At 37.9% G+C, this 26,463-nt stretch overlaps 1 protein-coding gene and 1 non-coding gene across 3 annotated transcripts in view; both read right to left on the bottom strand.

Annotated features, from left to right (window-relative positions):
• Nucleotides 1-25,337, bottom strand: part of NOX1 (NADPH oxidase 1) — a 33,417-nt gene extending 8,080 nt beyond the window's left edge. Inside the window, exons 1-8 of one of the 2 annotated variants that reach the window (XM_043458886.1) lie at nt 25,207-25,337; nt 24,835-24,988; nt 21,319-21,414; nt 13,466-13,576; nt 12,915-12,999; nt 12,436-12,581; nt 12,151-12,332; nt 11,930-12,062 (exon numbers count right to left, since the gene is read on the bottom strand). In XM_043458886.1, coding sequence (XP_043314821.1) covers nt 11,930-12,062; nt 12,151-12,332; nt 12,436-12,581; nt 12,915-12,999; nt 13,466-13,576; nt 21,319-21,414; nt 24,835-24,879 — 798 coding nt within the window. In that variant the 5' untranslated portion in view covers nt 24,880-24,988; nt 25,207-25,337. Of the gene's footprint in view, nt 1-11,929; nt 12,063-12,150; nt 12,333-12,435; nt 12,582-12,914; nt 13,000-13,465; nt 13,577-21,318; nt 21,415-24,834; nt 25,105-25,206 lie in introns of those variants that run through there. The other variant, XM_043458885.1, reaches the window with a different exon arrangement.
• TRNAE-UUC lies at nt 21,572-21,644 on the bottom strand. The gene has a single exon. It is a non-coding gene; the product is annotated as a tRNA-Glu (tRNA).
• Nucleotides 25,338-26,463: the final 1,126 nt, after the last annotated feature.

Below are 26,463 nucleotides of genomic sequence, written 5' to 3'. Positions count from 1 at the left end.
AAAAAAAGAAAGAAAATGATAACTATAAAAGTCAGGCTACGTGTTCATTTCAGGGGAAAGAGAGGGCTTAGATTGGAGATGAAAATCTGGAGAGAGTTTGGGGGAGAGGAGTGCATGCAAAGTTCTCTTTATTAACTTAGGATGTAGTTACAAAGTTATTTGCCATAGGATGACTCATTAAGCCATACGTTTATTTTGTGTGGTTTTCTGTACCTGTGTTCACTTCACAATAAAGTTTTTAAAAAAACAATAGAGTCCACATATGAGATCATACAGCATTTGTCTTTTTCAGTCTGACTTATTTTTACTTAGCACAATTACAAATAAGTAATACCCTCAAAGTCATTAAAAATGACTAGGTGGGGGAAAAAAATGACAAAATGGTATACCATATGGCATTTTAAAAACAAATGCTATGGGGAATTCCCTGTTGGTCCCTGTGGTAAGGACTCCATGCTTCTGCTGAAACCCGCATAGGTTCAACTCCTGGTTGAAGAACTAAGATTCTACATGCAGTGCAGTGCAACAACAAAAAAAGTTTCAGAAGAATATTTGACAGTATAGGAAAGGATCCATGATATAGATTAAAGAAAAAAAAGTTATTACTTCTAGGTGGTAAAATTCTGTGAAATATTTATTTTCTCCTAAATATTTTTTCTGTATTTTCCAGATTTTATACAATAAGCATGTGTTAATATTATTGTTATAATTTTTAAATGGGGAGACTATGAGAGAGTATTTTTGTGTGCGTTCATGAAAGAAGCAAACCAATACATTCAAACAGATGGTAAAACTGATATTCTCTCCCTTGCAGTGTTACATGCCTAATCAAAGCAACCCCCAAGTTCTAAGTATACAACCAAATAGGCCAAATATACCTTTGTCTCAGGTAATGGGAAAAGGATAGAAGTTGATGCTCAACATAAGACAGGGGATTAACTACCTTAGCTAGTAAGGGACTAGTCAAGCTTTATAGCTTTCTGTGTTTAAGGACCTCTTGTCTATTGGTCAAATAATATAAAAGGTGTCTGGTCATAGCCTACAAGTTCCACTGACTTTAGAAATGAAATGTGCTATTAAGATATGCGAGGTATGTCCTTTTAAAATTATTTCTAAAGTAGGTAATACACGGACATGTCATACAACTCAAAAGTACAAAAGAGTATACAATAGAAAGTAAATCTTCCTTCCAGCCCTGTCCTCAGCTCCCCAAGGCAATCAATATTATTATTTTGTGAATCCTTTTGGAGAATATCCATTTAAGTGAAAGTATTTCATTAAGTACAAGTGGTAGCAGACCATACACACTGCACTGCCTTTTTTTCATTTAACATCTTCCAGTAGTCATGTATGGATGTGAGAGTTGGACCATAAAGAAGGCTAAGCACTGAAGAATTGATGCTTTTGAACTGAGGTGTTGGCGAAGACTCTTGAGAGTCCCTTGGACTGCAAGGAGATCAAACCAGTCAATCCTAAAGGAAATCAATCCTGAATATTTATTGGAAGGACTGATGCTGAAGCTGAAACTCCAACACTTTGGCCACCTGATGTGAAGAGCTGACTCATTGGAAAAGACCGTGATGCTGGGAAAGATTAAAGGCAGGAGGGGAAGGGGATGGCAGAGGACAAGATGGTTGGATGGCATCACTGACTCAATGGATATGAGTTTGAGCAAACTCTGGGAGATGGTGATGGACAGTGAAGCCTGGCGTGCTGCAGTCCATGGGGTCACAAAGAGTTGGACATGACTGAACGACTGAACAATAACAATATCTTAGAGACTGCTCCATATTCATATCTATAAAGCTACCTTTTTCTTTTCAATGGCTACAGAGTATGCCATTGTAGGAAAGTCCTATAATTTAAATAGTCTACTGATGGGCACTTATCTCCAATCTTTTACTCTATCAAGCAATGCTACAATGAATAATCTAATGCATGTAATTTAACACATATGCAAGCATATTTTAGAACAAACTCCTGGAAGTAGATTTTTAAAGCTTGGTAAATACTGTCAAATTACACTTAAAAGCAGCTTTATAGATTTACATGCTCACCAGCAATGCTTGAGAGCATTACTAACACAGCATGTGAGCAAAATCTTTGATCTTTGCTAATCTGTTAGGTTTATTTCTGTGATCACTTTGTTTATATCTTCTACATCTTTTTTTTTTTAATCAGGTTGGGCTTTCTCTTATTGATTTCTATATTTGTATATTAGGAAATTAATTCATGGTCTGTGAATTGTAAATACATTTCCTACTTGGTAATTTGTTACCTGTCTTTATTTATGATGGGGGTTTTGCCAAAAATTATACATATATATATATATATATATATATATATATATATATATAAAGAGAGAGGGAAATAATACATAAATTTTAAGAAAATATATAATATCTTTCCTTTTCTGACTTTGACCTTTTAAAAAATATTATTTAGAGTATTTTTACTAACACTCTAGTATTAGAAAAAATTTCCATGAAGACTTAGGGTACTTCTATGATGTCTTTCTTTTTTTCAGCATTTAAATCCTTGATCAATGTATCTTGGACCATATTTTACTGTAAAGTGAAATACAGAGACAGCTTTTTTTTAGATGTCCATCCTATCCTAAAGAAAATTATTGAATAATGCATCTTTTCTTCCAACTGATTTGAAATGTCAACTTTAGGGGATTCTTAAAAAAAACATTTTTCCCTTTCTATATGAGGACTGAGCTATTGCTCTTAATTCTGTATGTGATTTAAAGATTTTAATTATCCTCAGAGCACTTTAAGACACCACAAATCAAACTTTCCTTTCTGTTTCATCCTCAATCTAACATTTTATGAACAAGCAAAGGTAGGACATAATATCTATGGTAATTAACTTGAGGCACACCTTAAGATTCCTGGAACCCAATTTATTGATCATCTGCTATTTAATAATAATTTCCAAGCATGTTCTTACAACAGCAAAGAAAGCCAACTTCAAGAATGTTTTAAAAATTAAATTGAGGAGGCTTCCACTGCGTCCTCTGCCAGTGACCCATGGCAAAATAGGACACTAAGCTCCCTGAGCTTCAGGTTCCCCATCCAAGGACTGAGGAGAAGATCTTCCTTCAGAGGGTCCTTTTCGGCATTTTACGAAATCATGAGGCAGCAGACTGTGACCAAGATGGTGGACTAGGAAGACCCTTAGCTCACCTCTCCCACAGATACACCAACATTATAAATATTTACAGAGCAACTCTCTATGAGAATGACCTAAAGACCAGCAGAAAAGATTTTCCACAACTAAAAATATAAAGAAATAACCAAAATGAGATGAGTAGGAGGGGTGGAGTCATGTTATAGTCACTTACCCAGGTGAGTAACCCACAAACAGGAGAATGATTATAACTGCAGAGGATCTCCTCAAAGAGAAAGAAGTCTGAGCCCCACATTGGGCTCTCCGGCCTAGGGTCTTGTACCGGGAAGATGAACCGCTGGATTTTTTTTTTAGCTTTAAAGGCCAATGGGGCTTACTTTTGGAAGGCTACTGTTCTTGTAGAGTCTCTCAGAGAGGCAAGAGATCACTGGAGCCCAACGTCTGGGAAATAGACACTGGTGGCAGCTATTTGAGGAAGCTCATTCTTCCACAAGGACACTGATGCTGGCAAGGGCCATTTTGGAGTCCTGCCACTAGGCTGTTAGTTCTGGGAGCTTACCCACCCACCAGTGGGCTGGCATTGATGTCCCCCCAGCAGCACAGGTAGTCACACTTGGACATGGACTCACCCAACAGCAGGCTGGCACCAACCCTAGAACCCCCAGACTGTGAAGGCAGCCACATGGGGGACCCAGTCCCCCAGTAGGTTGGCAGCCACCCCAAGAGGCAGGGCCTGGCAGTCAACTGGGCCAGAGGCCAATCATGCTTACCAGTATGCCCACAGGCCCACAGTAGTCAGCCTCATCACAATAGAAGAGACCATGCAACTCACAAAGGAGGCGCCCATACAACATACAGCGTACAGTTCTGATGATCAGAGAGGAGTGTGCTACTGGGCCTCAAAGGATGTCTCCAACGTAAGGCTACTTCTTCAAGATCAGGAAATGTAATTGACCTACCTAATACACAGAAATAAATAAAGAGAATTAGCCAAAATGAGGAGACAGAGGAATATGTCCCAGACAAATGAACAAGACAAAACCTAAAAAAAATAGAGATAAGTAATCTACCTGATAAAGAGTTAAAGGTAATGATCATAAAGATGCTCAACAAACTCAGGAAAATAAAAAATAGTATAAAAAGGTAAAAAAAGAAAAACTAAAAAATAATAATAAAAATAAAATAAATATAAATAATAATAAAATAAAAATAATAAAAATAAAATAAATATATAAATATTAATATATATAATATATAATATAATTATATTAAATATAATTATATTATATATACTATAATATATAATTTATAATATAATATTATAATAATTATAATATATATGATTATAATATATTATATAATTATATAATATATATTATATAATATATAAATGAATATATAAATAAATAATAAAAATAAAATAAAATTAAAAAAAATTTTTTTAAGTAACTAAAATAAAAAATACACCAGAACGAATTAACAGTATATTAGATGATGCAGAAAAACAGATCAGCACACTGGAAGACAGATTAGGAGAAATCACTGGAGCTAAACAGAAAAAAACAATTTTTAAAAATGAGGAAAGCTTGAGAGACTTCTGGGACCTTGTCAAGCAGGCTAGCATTTTTATTATAGGGATCTCAGAGAAGAAGAGAGAGAAAAGGGGGTAGATAGCTTATTTGAAGAAATAATAGCTGAAAACTTTCTTAACCTGGGGAAGGAAGCAGACATCCAGGTCCAGGAGGCACAGAGAGTCCCAAACAAGATGAACTCAAAGATGTCCACACCAGGGCACATTATAATTAACATGGCAAAATTAAAGATAAGGAGAGAATCTGAAAAGGAGCAAGAGAAAAGGAACTAGTTATGTACAAGGGAACTTCCATAAGACTAGCAGCTAACTTTTCAGCAGAAACTTTACAGGCCAGAAGAAGGAAGCACCATATATTCAAAGGGATGAAAGGAAAAAACCTACAACCAAGAATAACTGATAAAGCTATCATTCAGATTTGAAAAAGAGAGTTTTACAGTCATGCAAAAGCTTAAAGAGCTCAGCATCAGTAAAGACCATAGTGAAAACAAATGTAATAGAGACTAAAGGAAAAAAATCAATGAAACTAAAGCCTGGTTCTTTAAACAGATAAACAAAATAGATAAATTTTTAACCATACTCATCAGGAAAAAGAATGGTCCCAAGTAAATGAAATCAGAAATGGAAGAAGAAAAATTACAACTGACACCATACAAATATAAAGGATCATAAGAGATTACTACAAAAAAATTATTATAGGTTAATAAAATGGACAAAGTAGAAGAAATGGATAAATTCCTAGAAATATACAATCTCTCAGGAATGAATCAGGAAGAAATAGAAATTATGAGCAGATTGATTATCAGCAATGAAATTAAATCAGTAGTAAAAAAAAGAAAAATACTCCAAGCAAACAGAAGTCTAGGACCAGATGGCTTCATAGGTGAATTCTACTAAACACCTGAAGAGGTAACACCTACCCTTCTCAAATTATTCCAGAAAATCACGGAAGAAGGAACAATTCTGAATGCATTCTGTAAGGCCTGCACCACCTTAGTACCAAAACCCGACACTACAAAAGAAAATTACAGGTCAATATCACTGATGAACACATGTGAAAATTCTCAATAAAATACTAGCAAACAGAATTCAATAATACATTAAAAGGATTTTACATCATAATCAAGTGAGACTCATCCCAGGGATGCAAGAATGGTTTAATATCTGCAAATCAATCAATGTGATACATCACATTAACAAATTGAAAAATAAAAATTATAAGATCATATCAATAGATGCCTAAAAACTTTTGGTAAAATTCAACATCCATTTATGATTTAAAAAAAAACTCTTAAAAAAGTGGGCATACAAGAAACATACCTCAACAAAATAAATGCCATAGATGACAAAACCACAGCCAACATTATATACACTAGTGAAAACCTGAAAGTATTTTCTCTAAGATCAGGAACAATATGAGGATGCCCACTCTTGCCACTGTTATTCAACATAGTATTGTAAGTATTAACCACAGCAGACAAGAAAAATACATAAAAGGAATCCAAATTAGAAAGAAAGAAGTAAAACTGTCACTGTTTGTAGGTAACAAAGTAATAGATATAGAAAACTCTAAGGCCACCACCAGGAAACTATTGGAACTAATAAATGAATTGAGTAAAGTTTCAGGATACAAAATTAATATATCAATAATACATATTAACAAGTTAAGAGCTACCTCCTATGGGCCCAGCCTGTGGCTGGCATGTCTGGGACACATGTCCTTGTGCTGCAGTCAGGCTGGCATTTTCAGTTTTGTTCTTACTTTTGAAGTTCTTTTTTCCTTTCCTAGTGACACTCCTTAGGATGCACTGTAATAGCCAAAGAAAGCACTGTGGCTCTTACAAAGGTCACAGGCAATGTAGCTGGGGACCTGGGAAACTTTGAGTCTGGACCACTCAGCAGAATGAGTTAGGGAAAATACACCACAATCTTACTTTCCTGTCTTATTAGGTCAGAGTGGATGAAACTGCTGATGTTGAGCAATTGTCCCACAAAAATGGCAGTTTCATCCAGTTCAACCTAAATAGATCTTATTCTAGAAGTACTAACAAATGTAGGCTTCCCTGGTGGCTCAGTGGTAAAGAATCTGCCTGCTAATGCAAGATACATGAGTTTGATCCCTGGGTTGGGAAAATCCCTTGGAGAAGGAAATGGCAACCCACTCCAGAATTCTTGCCTGGGAAATCCCATGGACAGAGGAGCCTGGTGGGCTACAGTCCATGAGGTTGCAAAGCGTCAGATACAATTTAGTGACTAAACAACAACATGTTAATTAATATGTTAATTATGTATTCTGTTAACACAACAGAAATGCTCTGTTTCCATACACTAAAAATGAACTATCAGAGAGAGAAATGAAGAAAGCAATCCCACATACAATGGCATCAAAAAGAACAAAACACCTAGGAATAAACCTAACCAAAAAGGTAAAAAAAATCTATACTTGGAAAACTATAAGACATTGATGAAAGAAATTGAAGAGGATATAATACATGGGAAGATATACTGTGCTCATGGATTGGAAGAATTATTATTGCTAAAATGACCATACTGCCCAAGGCAATCTACAGATTCAGTGCAATCTCTACCAAAGTACTAATGGCATTTTTTGCAGAACTAGAACAAATAATTCTAAAATATGTGTGGAAACACAAAAGATCCTAGATAACCAAAACAGTCTTGAGAAAGAAGAGCAAAGCAAGAGCTCCTGTGTTTCAAGCTATACTACAAAGCTACAGTAATCAAAACAGTATGATACTGGCACAAAAACACATATAGGTCAATGGAGCAGAATAGAGAGCCCAGAAATAAATCTACAGTTAAATGATCAATTAATCTATGACAGAGGAAGCAAGATTATGGGGAAATATTATGGTAAAAAGATACCCTCTCCAATAAATGGTGTTGGGAAAACTGAACAGCTACATGCAAAAGAATCAACTTGGACTACTCTCTTACACTATAAACAAAAATAAACTCAAATGATGATGAATTAAAGATTTTAATGTAAACCTTTAAACCATAAAATTCCTAGAAGAAAATAGGCAGCATGCTCTTTGACATCAGTCTTAGTCATGCAATATTTTTTTAATATGTCTCCTCAGTCAAGAGAAGCAAAGGCAAAAATAAGCAAATAGGACTATATCAAATAAAAAACTCACACAGTGAAAGAAACTATCAACAAAATGAAAAGATAGCCTACAGAATAGAATGTCTGCAAATGATATATCCAACAAAGGGTTACTAGCCAAACTATGCACAGAATTCATATAACTCAACATCAAACAAACAACCCAATTTAAAAATGGGCAGAAGACCTGAATAGACATTTTTTTATTTTTATTTTTTCATTTATTTTTATTAGTTGGAGGCTAATTACTTTACAATATTGTAGTGGTTTTTGCTATACATTGACATGAATCAGCCATGGATTTACATGTGTTCCCCATCCCTATCCCCCCTCCCACCTCCCTCCCCATCCCATCCCTCTGGATTTTCCCAGTGCACCAGCCCTGAGCACTTGTCTCATACATCCAACCTGGGCTGGTGATCTGTTTCACCCTAGATAGTATACTTGTCTCAATGCTATTCTCTCAGAACATCCCACCCTCGCCTTCTCCCACAGAGTCTAAAAGTCTGTTCTGTACATCTGTGTCTCTTTTTCTGTTTTGCATATAGGGTTATCATTACCTTCTTTTTAAATTCCATATATATGTGTTAGTATACTGTATTGGTGTTTATCTTTCTGGCTTACTTCACTCTGTATAATGGGCTCCAGTTTCATCCATCTCATTAGAACTGATTCCAATAAATTCTTTTTAATGGCTGAGTAATAGTCCATTGTGTATATGTACCATAGCTTCCTTATCCATTTGTCTGCTGATGGGCATCTAGGTTGCTTCCATGTCCTGGCAATTATAAACAGTGCTGCAATGAACATGGGGGTACACATGTCTCTTTCAGATCTGGTTTCCTCAGTGTGTATGCCCAGGAGTGGGATTGCTGGGTCATATGGCAGTTCTATTTCCAGTTTTTTAAGGAATCTCCACACTGTTCTCCATAGTGGCTGCACTAGTTTGCATTCCCACCAACAGTGTAAGAGGGTTCCCTTTTCTCCACACCCTCTCCAGCATTTATTGCTTGTAGACTTTTGGATAGCAGCCATCCTGACTAGCATGTAATGGTACCTCATTGTGGTTTTGATTTGCATTTCTCTGATAATGAGTGATGAGAAACGAAAGACATATATATAGAAAACTATAAAACACTGATGAAAGAAATCAAAGAGGACACAAATAGATGGAGAAATATACCGTGTTCGTGGATTGGAAGAATCAATATTTTGAAAATGACTATACTACCCAAAGCAATCTATAGATTCAATGCAATCCCTATCAAGCTACCAACGGTATTTTTCACAGAACTAGAACAAATAATTTCACAATTTGTATGGAAATACAAAAAACCTCGAATAGCCAAAGCAATCTTGAGAAAGAAGAATGGAACTGGAGGAATCAACCTACCTGACTTCAGGCTCTACTACAAAGCCACAGTCATCAAGACAGTATGGTACTGGCCCAAAGACAAAAATATAGATCAATGGAACAGAATTGAAAGCCCAGAGATAAACCCACGAACCTATGGACACCTTATCTTCAACAAAGGAGGCAAGGATATACAATAGAAAAAAGACAACCTCTTTAACAAGTAGTGCTGGGAAAACTGGTCAACCACTTGTAAAAGAATGAAACTAGAACACTTTCTAACACCATACACAAAAATAAACTCAAAATGGATTAAAGATCTAAGTGTAAGACCAGAAACTATAAAACTCCTAGAGGAAAACATAGGCAAAACACTCTCTGACATAAATCACAGCAGGATCCTCTATGACCCACCTCCCAGAATATTGGAAATAAAAGCAAAAATACACAAATGGGACCTAATTAAACTTAAAAGTTTTGCACAACAAAGGAAACTATAAGCAAGGTGAAAAGACAGCATTCAGAATGGGAGAAAATAATAGCAAACGAAGCAACAGACAAAGGATTAATCTCAAAAATATACAAGCAGCTCCTGCAGCTCAATTCCAGAAAAATAAATGACCCAATAAAAAAAAATGGGCCAAAGAACTAAACAGACATTTCTCCAAAGAAGACATACAGATGGCTAACAAACACATGAAAAGATGGTCAACATCACTCATTATCAGTGAATAGACATTTTTTTAAAAAGACATACAGATGGCTAACAGACACATGAAAGGATACAAAATGTCACTAAATTATCAGGGAAATTCAAATCAAAACCACAATGAGATATTACCTCACACTTGTCACAATGTCCATTATTTAAAAGACAACAAATAACAAGTGTTTGTAAGAATGTGGAAGAAAGAGAATCCTTTCGCACTGTTGAAAGGAGTATAAATTGGTGCAGCCATTAAGTAAAACAGTATGGCAGTTCCTCAAAAAATTAAAAACAGAACTATCATAGGAGCTAGCAACTCCACTTCTGGGTACAGTTGACCCTTGAACAACATGAGTTTGAACTGCACATGTCCATTTATATGCAGATTTTTCAATAAATACATAAACACTGGAAACTGTGTCAGACTTTATTTTTGGGGCTCCAAAATCACTACAGATGGTGATTGCAGCCATGAAATTAAAAGACACTTACTCCTTGGAAGGAAAGTTATGACCAACCTAGATAGCATATTAAATAGCAGAGACATTACTTTGTCAACAAAGGTCCATCTAGTCAAGGCTATGGTTTTCCCAGTGGTCATGTATGGATGTGAGAGTTGGGCTGTGAAGAAAGCTGAGCACCAAAAAATTGATGCTTTTGAACTATTGTGTTGGAAAAGACTCTTGAGAGTCCCTTGGACTGCAAGGAGATCCAGCCAGTCCATCCTAAGGGAGATCAGTCCTGAGTGTTCATTGGAAGGACTGATGCTGATGCTCCAATACTTTGCCCACCTCATGAGAAGAGTTGACTCATTGGAAAAGACCCTGATGCTGGGAGGGATTGGGGGCAGGAGGAGAAGGGGATGACAGAGGATGAGATGGTTGGATGGCATCACCGACTCTATGGACATGTTTGAATAAACTCTGGGAGTTGGTGATGGACAGGGAGGCCTGGTGTGCTGCGATTCATGGGGTCGCAAAGAGTCGGACACGACTGAATGACTGAACTGAAGTGAACTGACCGTACTACAAGATCTGTGGTTGGTTGAGTCTACTAAAGTCAAACTGTGGATACAAAGGTCCAAATGTAAAGTTATACACAGATTTTTTACTTCCCGAGGATTGTCACTCCTAACTCCTCTGTTGTTCAAGGGTCAATTGTATCTTTCCAAAGTAACCAAAAAACACTAACTGGAAAAGATCTACTGCATCATTATTTAGAATAACCAAGATATGGAAGCAACCTAAGTGTCCATTGATAGACAAATAGATAAAAAAGATGTGATTTTATATATACATATATAATAGATATTTTATATATATATATATATATATTACACATATTATTACTCAACCACAAAAAAGTGAAATCTTGCCATTTGCAACAACATGGATGGACCCTGAGGGTATTATGCAAAGTTAAATAAGTCAGAGAAAGACAAATACCACATGATTTCACATATGTGGGATCTAAAAAGCAAAACAAATGAACAAACAAAACAGAAACAGATTCACTGATACAGAGAAGAGATTGGTAATGCCAGAAGGGGTATGGGGGCGAATGCATAACATAGGTGAGGAGATTAAAAGGTATAGATTTTCACTTATAAAATAAATCACAGAGATGTACAGCATGCAGAATATAGTCAATAATATTTTAATAATTCTCTATGGTGACAGATGGCAACTTATTACACTGATCATTTTGTAATATATAAAAATACAAAATCGCTCAGTTGTACACTTGAAATTAATATATACTGTAAGTCAATTATACTTCAATTTGAAAAAAAAAAAGTTGAACTCAAAAACAAAGTAGTAAGGGAAAGCTGGAAGGTGAGGGAAATTGGGAGATGCTGGTCAGAAATTACAAGCATTCAGCCATAAGATGAATAACCTACTCCATAGGAGTCAGCACCAGGCTGAACTAATAATGATTATAAGAAGAGTGATAATAACAACAATGACAATAACATCTCCTAGCAAAAGTCTACTATCCTTGTTCTGGTCTTACCTCAGCAGGGAGCCCTTCAAATTGGGGAGGCTTGCAGTGGGAGGCAGGATCATCCCACTTCTCAAAAAACTCTGCACACATGTGAGGATGATTCTCACCCATGCTCTCTTCTGTTTGACCCCGGACAATTCCACTGAGGCAGAAAAAAAGGACAATATGTGGCAAAGAATTACACAAGATCAGGAACGGGGGCATGAAAAATGGGAGTTTGAAGACCTTACCCAAGACCATGAATTCCTAAGCCAATGAAGTAGATGATAAAAATGTGGTGTGTATACCAGAAGACCTCAAAATAACTCCTCCGGATAAATTCCATAGCTGAAGTCACCATTAGAACTAGAGCCATTGTGATGATCACTCCAGTGAGACCAGCAATGCTGGTGAATGTCACGTACACCACTGTCTATGAAAGGAGAAATTTCAACCAGACACAATGTCCATCAAGGACACCATGACCTTCCTGCTCATGTCCAGGTCCCAGATGCTTTTCCCTTGAATCAACTCACTGTGTTTGAGGACTGGATGGGATTTAGCCATGAATCATTCTCCTGATGAGGTAGGTTGGAGAGAATGGAAGCAAGGGATCCATCTGTGGCCTGTCTGCTTCTGCTATATCGTTCAAAGTTAAACAGGTGTGCAATGATGTGAATAGCTAAATGGAAAGATGGAAAAGAATGTGAAAGTTGTCTCAGAAACATCATGGCAGGTATGCCTCACTAGAAAGGGAAAATCCTACATGTGGTACCAAGCAGAATGGTGAGTCCATATAAAGTGCCCAATAATGATTACAGAGAGAATTAAGATCTTTTTTATATTTACTCCCAAAGGAATAGAATGTAAATTCCATGAAAGCAGGTCTAAAATAGTGCCTGGCAAATAGTGCCAGGTGTTCAATAAATATATTTTGAATGTTTATACACATGGATGAATGAATCTATATTCTGAATGTCTGGAAGCCTGCAGGTTCATCTGTTGCCCCAGTTACCTGTGTGTAGGCAGATCATATATCCCACCAGTTTGTGGAAGGAGAGGTTGTGATCCAGTTGCTTTCTCAGGGTACTCCTATAAAGCTACAAATGTGAAATGATCATGGTCAGGTATCTCCAGGGAGCTTTATGAAGTTCACTATATGGGCTTCCCTGGTTGCTCAGATGATAAAGAATCTGCCTGCAATGCAGGAGACACAGGTTCAATCCCTGGGTTGGGAAGATACCCTGGAGAAAGAAATGGCTACCCACTCCAGCATTCTTGCCTGGAGAATTCCACGGACAGCAAAGTCTGGTAGCCTACAGTCCATGGGATCACAAAGAGTTGGACACAACTGAACAACTAACACTTTCAGTTTCAATATATAACCAACATGTCTTACATAAAGCATGCCAATACCCACCCACTCTTGCTCACCCCCTTGCCTCATCCCCCAAAGGAGATCTCTGGCTTCCATTTCTAGGGGCTTGGTGTTGAGCTGGCCTACTGAGATGTACAGAGTCTTTTGTCTTTAATGTGAAAAATGACCTACAAGTGGTTAGGACTCACTGAGCAGGTGCCTCTCAGGAAAGACAGCAAATTTCGACACACGGGAAGAAGGATCAGCATGCTGTTAAAATTCAAGCAGTGAGCAGAGGCTCGGGCCCACGCCAGCGCTGACTAGAACAGAGGAGAGAAGAAACCATCAGCTGCTTCATCTCTTCATCTATCAGGTGAGCAGGGGCCTGGTCCACTTGTCTGAGACCTGGACAAAGAGTCCAAACGCTCTGTTTACAAATGACAGAAAATTTGCTGAAAATATCGAATTGAGAAATCCTCATGACAGTGGTTTGGAAATGTTTGACTACCCATTAATCAATATGAAAGAGAACAGGATTTAATGATTTGAGTTAACAAATAAATTCTGAGTGTAACACTTTGCAACAAGGATTTTTGCTTAATACGGTCAATTATGATTTTAGTTCATCATTTGTAAAACAATCTTGAAAATATATATATATATAGTATTTTAAATATAGCTTAGATATTTTGAGTTATAATTATATTGACTATTTTTCTTTTCTCTATACTTTCTAATGTTGCAGTTATAAGTATGTAATAATCATGCAATAAAAACAATAAAAAATTAACTGTTTATATTTAAGATCCCTTTAATAATTGAATAAAACAAAACAAAAAACCCCTCAGAGTAAAACTTTAAACCTAGGTAGAGATTTGAGCAGGGAGAATTTCTAAGAACAGAATTTCAAAATTATTTCCTTGGGTGGTCAGGCAGCATACACCAGTTCAGTTCAGTTCAGTCACTCAGTCATGTCCAACTCTTTGTGACCCCATGGACTGCAACACACCAGGCCTCACTGTCTATCACCAACTCCTGGAGTTTGCACAAACTCATGTCCATTGAGTCAGTGATGCCATCCAACCATCTCATCCTCTGTCGTCCCCTTCTCCTCCTGCCCTCAATCTTTCCCAGCATCAAGGTATTTTCAAATGAGTCAACTCTTCACATGAGGTGGCCAGAGTATTGGAGTTTCCGCTTCAGCATCAGTCCTTCCAATGAACACCCAGGACTGATCTCCTTTAGGATGGACTGGTTGGATCCTCTTGCAGTCCAAGGGACTCTCAAGAGTCTTCTCCAACACCACAATTCAAAAGCATCAATTCTTCGGTGCTCAGCTTTCTTTACAGTGCAACTCTCACATCCATACATGACTACTGGAAAAACAGCCTTGACTAGATGGACCTTTGTTGACAAAGTAATGTCTCTGCTTTTTAATATGCTGTCTAGGTTGGTCATAACTTTCCTTCCAAGGAGTAAGTGTCTTTTAATTTCATGGCTGCAGTCACCATCTGCAGTGATTTTGGAGCCCAAAAAAATAAAGTCAGCCACTGTTTCCACTGTTTCCCCATCTATTTGCCATGAAGTGATGAGACCGGATGCCATGATCTTAGTTTTCTGAATGTTGAGCCAACATTTTCACTCTCCTCTTTCATTTCATCAAGAGGCTTTTAGTCTCTTCACATTTTGCCATAAGGGTGGTGTCATCTGCATATCTGAGGTTATTGATATTTCTCCTGGCAATCTTGATTCCAGCTTGTGCTTCCTCTAGCCCAGCGTTTATCATGATGTACTCTACATATAAGTTAAATAAGCAGGGTGACAATATACAGCCTTGATGTACTCCTTTTCCTATTTGGAACCAGTCTGTTGTTCCATGTCCAGTTCTAGCTGTTGCTTCCTGACCTGCATACAGGTTTCTCAAGAGACAGGTCAGGTGGTCTGGTATTCCCATCTCTTTCAGAATTTTCCACAGTTTATTGTGATCTACATAGTCAAAGGCTTTGGCATAGTCAATAAAGCAGAAATAGATATTTTTCTGGAACTCTCTTGCTTTTTTAATGATCCCAAGTTGCTGATGTTGGCAACTTGATCTCTGGTTCATCTGCCTTTCCTAAAACCAGCTTGGACATTTGGAAGTTCATGGTTCACATATTGCTGAAGCCTGGCTTGGAGAATTTTGAACATTACTTTGCTAACATGTGAGATGAGTGTAATTGTGCAGTACTTTGAGCATTCTTTGGCATTGGCTTTCTTTGGGATTGGACTGAAAACTGACCTTTTCCAGTCCTGTGGCCACTGCTGACTTTTCCAAATTTGCTGGCATATTGAGTGCAGCACTTTCACATCATCTTTTAGGATTTGAAGTAGCTCAACTGGAATTCCATCACCTCCACTAGCTTTATTCGTAGTGATGCTTCCTAAGGCCCACTTGACTTCACATTCCAGGATGTCTGGCTCTAGGTGAGTGATCACACCATCGTGATTATCTGGGTCATGAAGATTTTTTTTGTACAGTTTTTCTGTGTATTCTTGCCACCTCTTCTCAATATCTTCTGCTTCTGTTAGGTTCATACCATTTCTGTCCTTTATTGAGCCCATCTTTGTATGAAATGTTCCCTTGGTATCTCTAATTTTCTTGAAGAGATCTCTAGTCTTCCCCATTCTATTGTTTTCCTCTATTTCTTTGCAACTGATCACTGAGAAAGGCTTTCTTATCTCTCCTTGCTATTCTTTGGAACTCTGCATTCAAATGGGTATATCTTTCCTTTTCTCCTTTGCTTTTTGCTTCTCTTCTTTTCACAGCTATTTGTAAGGCCTCCTCAGACAGTCATTTTGCTTTTTTGCATTTCTTTTTCTTGGGGATGCTGTTGCTCCCTGTTTCCTGTACAATGTCACAAACCTCCATCCATAGTTCATCAGACACTCATCTATAAGATCTAGTCCCTTAAATCTAGTTCTCACTCCCACTGTATAGTCATAAGGGATTTGATTTAGGTCATACCTGAATGGTCTAGTGGTTTTCCCCACTTTCTTCAATTTAAGTCTGAATTTGGCAATAAGGAGTTCTTGATCTGAGCCACAGTTGGCTCCTGGTCTTGTCTTTGCTGACTGTATAGAGCTTCTCCATCTTTGGCTGCAAAGAATATAATCAATGATTTCAGTGTTGGCCATCTGGTGATGTCCATGTGTAGCATCTTCTCTTGTGTTGTTGGAAGAGGGTGTTTGCTATGACCAGTGCGTTCTCTTGGCAAAACTCTATTAGCCTTTGTCCTGCTTCATTCTGTACTCCAAGCCCAAATTTGCCTGTTACTCCAGGTGTTTCTTGACTTCCTACTTTTGCATTCCAGTTCCCTATAATGAAAAGGACATCTTTTTGGGTGTTATTTCTAAAAGGTCTTGTAGGTCTTCATAGAACCATTCAACTTCAGCTTTTTCAGCATTACTGGTCAGGGCATAGACTTGCATTACTGTGATATTGAATTGTTTGCCTTGGAAATGAACAGAGACCATTCTGTCGTTTTTGAGATTGCATCCAAGTACTGCATTTCGGACTCTTTTGTTGACCATGATGGCTACTCCATTTCTTCCAAGGGATTCCTGCCCACAGTAGTAGATATAATGGTCATCTGACATAAATTCACCCATTCCAGTCCATTTTAGTTCACTGATTCCTAGAATGTCGACACTCACTCTTGCCATCTCTTGTTTGACCACTTCCAATTTGCCTTGATTCATGGACCTAACATTCCAGGTTCCTATGCAATATTGCTCTTTACAGCATCAGACCTTGTTTCCATCACCAGTCATATCCACAACTGGGTGTTGTTTTTGCTTTGGCTCCGTCCCTTCATTCTTTCTGGAGTTATTTCTCTACTGATCTCCAGTAGCATATTGGGCACCTACTGACCTGGGGAGTTCATCTTTCAGTGTCCTATCTTTTTGCCTTTTCATACTGTTCATAGGATTCTCAAAGCCAAAATACTGAAGTGGATTGCCATTCCTTTCTCCAGTGGACCACATCTGGTCTAATAGTAGAAGATGCTAGAAAAGGAGACAAGGAATCAGTGCTTCAAAGTATTGAGCCCAGAAACAGGCTTAATTAGGTATAGACTGGACAGAATATGTTCAACTCCATGGTAGCTAATTTCGATTTCTCTCCTCAACTGTACAGCTGGTCTCTGAGTCAGCTCCATGTACTTGTGACTGCATACAATATAGTATGACAATTTCACAGCAGCAACAAAGGTGGTGGCAGCAGCCAATTTTTGTTGCACCTCATCTGACTGGCCAGCCTTACATTTGTGCCTGTCAATGACTTGCTAAAAGGAAGAAGATGAGGCAGAGTTAACAATTTCTTTGCCTTTTTTTGGAGAAGGAAATGGCAATCCAGTCCAGTATTCTTGCTTGGAGAATCCCATGGACAGAGAAGCCTGGCAGGCTACAGTCCATGGAGTCTCAAAGAGTTAGACATGACTTAGAGACCAAACAACAACAACTAAAGAAACAGATATATTACTCTATCACAAATTTGTTTTATTGTATATTTTGATTATATTTCAATATAATTGGTTTCTATTGTAATCCCATATATTTTATTGACTATGTTTAAAAATATTATTCTGAAAGGGAGTTGGTAGGTAGCCTTCACTAGACAGAGTAATCCACGGTATTGAAAAAGAACACCTCTAGTTATGCAATTGGTTTTTACAATAAAAAATTTGTCACTGACTCTGGATCAGGAAGATCCCCTGGAGTAGGAAATGGCAGCACACTCCAGTATTTTTGCCTGGAAAATTCCATGGACAGAGGAGCCTGGTGGGCTACAGTGCATGGAGTCGCAAGAGTCGGACATGACTGAGCAACCTAATCACCACCACCACCCACCTTTTTCTAATAATCTTTTCGGCACAAAGACTATTTTTCCATATATCCTAAACCCAGACAATGTGACATTGGTTTAATAAGCCAGGTCAAGATCTGCCTACATCCATAATGGCTTACAATGTCTGGCAGTACAGTGAACATGAGCTGCCCTACTGTTTTCCATTTCTGACTCTTCCACATGACCTGTGTTTTCTCCCTCTGCTGAGTCACACCCCAACTGTTTTTGGTAGGGATACCCTGTTCTGTTTCTGAGTAAATTTCCTCTGTTCATCTCAAAGATCCTGCATGTCCACATTAGTTCCCACCGCTTGCTTATTTGAGTCAAAGAGGTTCCTTAAAGCTAAAATTGACAAGTGAATTGAAAAATATAGGACTACAATTTCACAGCTTCATATTCTTTTGAGGATATCTGTATGTGATGAATTCTTTTTAGAGCAAATCTTTTTTTCCCCCCGTAGCAGCACATTGAAGTACACCAATTTATGTTCACTTTTCAACACTAACACTAACTGATGTTTTAAATCAATTGCAGCTGTCATTAATGCCTCATTGACTATGGATTTAAACTCATTCCTCTGAATAAAATAACTCTGTATTTTCCTAAAGGAAGCATAAATTTCAGACATACCCTTGGGAATTATTAAATAAATTATGGTACCTCAATGCCATGAACTGTTACTCTCTTCAAAGAATGAGTGTTATCTATATGTAGTGATGTAAGGCTGGTAAATGCTTCACAACCAGCTTTCAGGGGAAGGGAGATTCTTGATTTCCAGTGTTTGTCAATTTACCTGTTGTAAATACTCCCACCATGGCAGATTTCAAGATATCAACCTATGTTGTTAAACAATACTGAATGTAGGGTTGGGAAGAGATGCACAACTGGCAACTGCATACTGGCATGAGCTAGTTCCAGCACATTACTGGTTATGTACGTACATGGAGAGATATCTGAGATACACTAAGTGTAAGAAGAAATTTCCAGCCAATATCTACAATGTGATCCTTTTTTTTCCTTTGGTTAATTTTTTAAGTGTCCTATTGAATGTGTTTATCAAAACTCATAGAAGCGTACACCAAAAAGAGCAAGTTTTACTGTTTATAAGGAATAAGTGAATAAAAATATTACCTATCTCAAAAACAAAACCTATATGTCTAATTCATTTGTGAGTATACGTCAGTGTGTCTTTAGAGACACACAAGTTGAACCATTAACAAAGGTTATCTCCACGGAAAGTGATGGGAGAGTGATTTTCACATTTTATTCTAACACTTCTCTATCATTTGATCTCCTTGAAAGCAGTATAATTTATAGTTAATTTTTTATAGAAAGGATTTTACAAAATGAAATGTCCACAGGATATCAGCATGATTAATTTTTCTGCTGCTGACTTTTTGATCATAAAGCAATTCTGTTCTTCATAGTTAGTCACATTTATTACATCATTCTCTTAATAAAAAAACTATTTTTAAAACAATTTAACACTTCCTTTGGAGTTATAGCTTCCAAAGAAGGATCAAGGAGCAACATTTAAAATGGAAAACTGCAGGATGAAATAAGTCTGAACAGAACATTCAAATGAGTTGTGATCTCAACATGAATCGTTTGATTATGAAGAGACAAGAAGGATTTTTAAAAAGGACAAGCTGTCTTTAAACATGTACACTGGGTGAGTCTTCCTGGAAAGCTAATGAAAAAAGGCACCATCAAGATGAGAGTGACTTCTTCAAATCCCTACATGTTACTGAATAAATGACAAGAGTTAGCTGTCAAATTTGTTTCTTTAACCAGACAGTGGCCAGATTGACGAGCCTGTGAGTGAACCATTCTCATTTCCAAGCTTCTTCTTGTTCACTTCCATGTCAATGTGCCATACCCACCTCACCCTTCTTCTCCTGTCCTTATAATCTGCTCCTTCCCCAGGCTTCTCCATCCTGTTACTCTGACTCGACCCCATCTTTCTACGGGCCCTGAATTTGGCAACACCACCCACTCCACAAAACTTGCCACACCAAGTATCCCTCTTGTTTGATAGGTATTTTTCTGTGAGATCAGTCCACAGCAATGGTTTTCAAGTTGTTCATTCATTTGTTTTTAGCCAAAGTCTTTCTTAAAATCATAAGCAGGAATCCACAAGACAGATAAATGCTACTTTGGTTGATGTAGGGACACTGTCCAGTTAGCTTTCCCCTCACACTCTGCAGGGACACCTGAATTTCTATAGAAACCAGTTTGAAAATTACTCAATATTTCTTTATTGTGTGTTTTCATTATTGGAGCTGGGGAGTGTGCCCTGGATAAGGCTGTCAGATTAGCAAACAAAAATACATGATGATAAGCTAAATTTGAACTTTAAAAAATGAATCATTTTCTGATATGCCCCTGTCTCATGCAATATTTGGAATAAGTGATACCCCCCAAAAAAATACTTGTTGGGACTTGCCTGGTGGTCCAGTGGTTGAGAGTCCACTTTGCAATGGGGGAGGGGGGACGCTGGTTCAATCCCTGATGAGGGAACTGGGATCCTACCTGCTATGCAACAACTAAACCCACATGCCACAGCTACTGAGCCCAGGTGCTACAACTAGAGAGTCCGTGCATCACAGCACCACAAGGGGAGATCTCTCATGCCACAACTAACACCTGACACAGCCAAATAAATAAATACTAAATTAAAAAAAAAAGATTTGGGGCTTCCCTGGTGATCCAGTGGTTAAGAATTCGCCTTGCAACCCAAGGGACACCTGTTTGATCCCTGGTCCAGGAAGATCCCATGTGTGGCGGAGCAACTAAGTGGCCACAACTATTTAGCATGTGCTCTAGAGCCTGGGAGCTACAACTACTGAAGCCCAGATGCCCTAGAGCCCGTGCTCCACAACAAGAGAAGCCACCATAGTGAGAAGCCTGGGCACTGCAAAGAAGAGTAACCCTGGCTCGACACAACTAGAGAAAAGGCCCACATAGCAGTGAAAGCCCAGCACAGCCAAAAATAAATAATTAAAATAAATAAAAAAGATTTGTTATTTTTCTGGAATTCAAATTTACCTGGGTAGCCTGAAGTTTTTTCTGGCGACCCTAACTCTAGGGGAAATGAGGGCATTGGGTCACAAAGGAGCCAGGGTCAGAGACAAGAAAAAACAGAGAGATTCCCGACATCACAACTGTGATACTCACCCCCAGTATTTGTCTTGTGTAGTAGTACTTGGTGTCCTTCTCAAATGACAGGAAGGCACGCACGAACAGGAAAACATTCAGCACCAACCAAGCAGCCTAGAGGAAGAAAAATGAAGCAAGGAACAAAATGAAATTTGGGTATGGGAAGGAGTAGATAAGGGGTAAAGAATAGCTTCACCATTTGGCTATTTTGTGTTTATATGTTTTCTTTTCTTGGCAGAGGGCGTGCACTGTGAGCCATGTGGAATCTTAGTTCCCTGACCAGGGATCTAACCTGTGCCCCCTGCAGTGAAAGTGCAGATTCCTAACCACTGGACCATCAGGGAAATCCTATGTCTGTTTTCATTTTAAATGAGTAAACTTAATCTCAGAGTGAGTCAGGACTTCAAGACATGCACTAATGATGCTAATCACCAAGGTCAGCCAATCAAGGCTCACAGGCCAAATATAGCTCACCACCTGTTTTGTACAGCCTACAGGCTAAAGAATGGTTTTTATACTTTTCCCCATTTTTAAATGGTTGGAAAAATCAAAAGAAGAATAGATTTCATGACACACAAAAATTATATGAAATTCAAATTCCAGTATCTATAAATACAATGGAATTGGAACTTAGCCACACCTACTTATTTCTGTATTGTTTATAACTGCTTTTGTGATTCAGTGGAAGTGTCGAGAAATTGTGACAGAGAACATATGGCTCACAAAGCCTAAAATATGTACAATCTAGCCTTTTACAGAAAACATTTGCCAACTTCTGGACTAGAGCATTCAAACTATTGCTCCTAAAAGATGACAATGAGTGAATAAATGGATTTCTAAAGAAACAAGAAATAAATTCAACATCTATAACAATACCCATCTGAAGAGAATAAATCATTCCAGATGGGCCTGCCTCTTTAATTATACCCTGACATACACTTCCCTGTTTTTAGGTTGTTATTCTTTTCTTCAGATTAACCTATCATTGCTGTGGACTCATTTGAGCGCTTAAGACTTTGTTCCAAGATCTGTCTCCATTGGCAAAGAGAGAAATTTGGAACCTACTCTCCATTGCTTTGGAGAACAAAGTGTAATTGATCAGGACTTTGGGGGCACTGGGATACATACCTCTAATATACATCTGTGGCCCTAGGATGGTCTAGAACCATCTCAGCCCTATGGGTAGAGGGCCTTTAGTCTAGAATATGCCCCATTCAGATTCCCTAGATCTGGACCACTCACACCTGTAGCATCATAACATAGTGATTTGAAGCATGATGTTGGAGTCAAACTCCCTGGGCTCAAATTCTAGCTCCACCACTTTCTAGCTCTGTAATCTTACATCTGTGATTTAACTTTTCTGAACCTCAATTTCTTCACTTATAAAATGAGGATAATAACAATATCTACACCACAGCAATGCTGTGAATGTTACATGAGATAATACATGTGAAGTGATTAATACAATGCTTGGTGCATTGTACAAGCTCAATAAATTCTGGCTGTGTCATCACCAGACTGGCTTTTCCACTCAATGTCTTTCTGCATTCTTTGCCCACACACCCTTTCCAGAGTTGTGTGTCTTCCAGAGATCTTTGACCCTAATGGAAAAAGAGAGTTGAAAGCCACAGATAATTCAAGAGTTTAGAAGACAAGGTAGAGAACCTTATTTAGAGAGAGCAAAAATATTTCAGAATCTGACAGGGACACAGAGGCAAAGAACACTGTGTCAGCCAAATAATCAACTGCAGGTAAGATGAATGATGAAATACAGTGACATCTGTAAGGAATTCCACTCCCTTCCCCACCTTGACTATAATTTCCTCCACTATGAATGGAAAAGAAAGTCAAGTAGAAGACCTGACAGGAAGGAGGAGTAAAAGTATTTTAGGGGTAATTTATTTTTCATTAAAAAAAATAACAAAGGAGTACATGTCAGAGATAACAAGAAGTCTGAGCCCTCTGGAGAGATTGGTACAAGGTGGAAAGATATTTAAATCATCATCACCTAAGAGAGGGATTTAAAAAAGAGGATTTTAGAGCTAGAAACACTCATATTTATATGTAATCTAGTTTTCATTAATCCTCCCCCACATACAACACAGGTGACCTGAAGTCTAGAGAAGATAAATAATTTTATCTTGGTCACTCAGTTAATAGCAGAAATGAAGCTAGAGTTCAGTTAGAGAGTGTGTTAGGAGAAGGGGATTGTGTACATGTAGTGTGGTAAAGGAGTTCTGGCTTGAACACTGGGGAGCTGAATTTGAGTGATGGCTCTGCAATCAATTCACTGTGTGACATCTGGATCTTATTTTCCCTTGTAAAATCAAAGAGTTGGTTTCTTTCTACACTACCTAAAGCCATAGCCACTAACCACATGCGGCAACTAAGTACAAGAAATATGTCTAGTTTTAATTGAGATGTGCTGTAAGTATAAAATACACATTGGATTTCAAAAACAGTAAAAATAAAATAATACAAATTATCTCATTAATATTTTTATATTGATTACATGTTTAAAGGATAACATTTTAAATATACTGAGTTAAACAAGATATATTACTGGACATTCATTTCACCATTTTCTTCTTACCTTTTTCAACATGGGTATTCAGTTCAGTTCAGTCACTCAGTCGTGTCCGACTCTTTGTGACCCCATGAACCTCAGCATGCCAGGCCTCCCTGTCCATCACCAACTCCCAGAGTTTACCCAAACCCATGTCCATTGAGTTGGTGATGCCATCCAACCATCTCATCCTCTGTCATCCCCTTCTCCTCCTGCCTTCAATCTTTCCCAACATCAGGGTCTTTTCAAATGAGTCAGCTCTTCATATCAGGTGGCCAAAATACTGGAGTTTCAGCTTCAACATTAGTCCTTCCAATGAACACCCAGGATCGATTTCCCCTAGGATGGACTGGTTGGATCTCCTTGTAGTCCAAGGGACTCTCAAGAATCTTCTCCAATACCACAGTTCAAAAGCATCAATTCTTCTAAGCTCAGCCCTCTTTACAGTTCAACTCTCACATCCAAACATAGGTATTAGACAATTTTTAAATTACATATGTGACTTCACATTATATTTCTAGTGGACAGTGCTAGGCCATGATCTCTAAGATCACTTCTACCTCAAACATTCAATGATTTTATGATTTCTTGGTGTGAGCAGGATAGAAAGAACGGAGAGAAGTGAGTGCTCCGTAGCAGTAGTTAGAAGTGAAATGGAAAAGAAAAATAGGGTAAAAAAAAAAAGAAAACAGATTGAAATTCCAAATACTTGTGGTTTATAGCCTTGTCTCTTTATCAATCAATTTCTGGAGTTGGACTGGTTTCTAAAATACTGAAATACATCATACACAGAAAAGTATATTAAACATATATTTGCAATCCTAGGATTGGACCTTTCAGTGATAACTGACCTTGAAGAGCTCAATATTGTCATGGAATCTTTCCCTTTCCAGTAACTGTACACATATTAACAAACGTAACATCTCCTTACTCTAAGAGTAATTTATAGAAAGTGAAAAATCACTTACCAGAAACAAACCTGAAAACCAATGATTAACCACCCAGTTTCCCATTGTCAAAAGGTGGTTTGGAGCCTCTGCAGCAGCAAGGAAGATTCAGCCACTTGGATTCTGGAGAGGTTCTTCAGGGTTAGCACCTCTGTACAGCTCAGAGTCTGTGAAACTTTAAGATTGCAGATTACAGAAAGATGCACATCTACCCACAAAGCTTTCAGGAATGAATAAATGCACTCTATCTTCCTCCTCTGGTCAGAACTATGTTATCAGCCTTGGTAGACTGGCCCTACCTATAAGTACCACAGGGGTTTTCCCTGGTGGAGTTTTATCCCTTCAGGAAATAACAATCTTCTTAGGTGAGAATATTCTCTCCTATCAACTTACCAACATGACTTAATGTGAGGCAATGTCTTCCTTGATAAGACATTCGCTAAGGTTTCTCAGAAGGAAGAGTTTAGGCTGAAGCTATAAACAGATGACCTCTGGAAAAGTAGGGCAGAACACAAGCATGTTAAGGAAGCTGCTTTGAGGTGGGTTTTCAGAAGAGTTGTTGCCTCTGCTGGCTGTAATTTGGACCTCAGGTTGGCTAGCTCAGAAACTTAGTTTACCAGTTCTCTTAGAAGATGACCTGGTTCTGGAGAGCTCTCAACTGGTTGGAAGGACAAATGAAAAGAATGGTCACATAGAATAAAAGAAAATTTATCAGGTATAAATGTACACCTCAGCTCAGAAGAAAATAGAAGCAAAATATTTGTCTCAAAATATTTGGGAATTTTTATGTTATATAGATAGATAAAGCTGAAAGACACTGTTGAGTCAAGACTGTATAATAAAATCAGTACAATACTTTTCAGTTGAATGATTTATCAAACCAGATTTTAGGTTACTTACAAAAATATTCTAAGAAGATAGTACACCTGTATGTACAATTGTGTGTGATAATTTGTTATGTAAGGGGGTATTGTGAAAATGAGACCTTTTTGGTTTTTCTCAAATAAGAAGTAACTAGTAACATTTAACATCTAGTTTATAAAGTTTGAATTTCTCTCCATGAACGCAACTAATTTTCATAAGTAAATACTGGGTTTTATGAGCTTCTCTGGTGGCTGAGGGGTAAAGAATGCACATCCAATGCAGGAGATGTGGAGACTCAGGTTTGACACTTGGGTTGGGAAGATCCCTTGGAGAAGGAAATGGCAACCCACTCCAATATTCTTGCCTGGAAAATCCCATGGACAGAGGAGGCTGTTGGGCTACAGTCCATGGTGTCAGAAAGAGTTGGACACGATTGAGTTACTAAACAAAAACAGCATTTTTTACAAAATTTTTACAATTTTTACAGCATTTAAACAAAAAAAAAGTATTTAAAACAAGGGAGGTGATTGTCTTCTAGTATGATGGATTAGTTAGAGTTATGTGTTCAGTTCTGGGCACTGCTATTTATCCTTTTCTAAACTGATGAAATATATGCAGAAGGATGTGCAAAACATATGTATGCAATTTAAAAATAATTTTAAGGAGTGAATATCTATGTATTCAGTACCCAGGTTTAAAAAATTGAATATTCATTTCCAGTATCTTAAAGTCCTCTGTGTGTCCCTCCGTGATCACAGTCTCCCTTCTTCCCCAGTTTCTCCCTCA

The sequence above is a fragment of the Cervus canadensis genome, chromosome X (assembly GCF_019320065.1).
Source record: "Cervus canadensis isolate Bull #8, Minnesota chromosome X, ASM1932006v1, whole genome shotgun sequence".
Taxonomy (NCBI): Eukaryota; Metazoa; Chordata; class Mammalia; order Artiodactyla; family Cervidae; genus Cervus; species Cervus canadensis.
The sequence above is the reverse complement of the archived record's forward strand: the minus strand, read 5'-3'. Positions and strand labels throughout refer to the sequence as shown.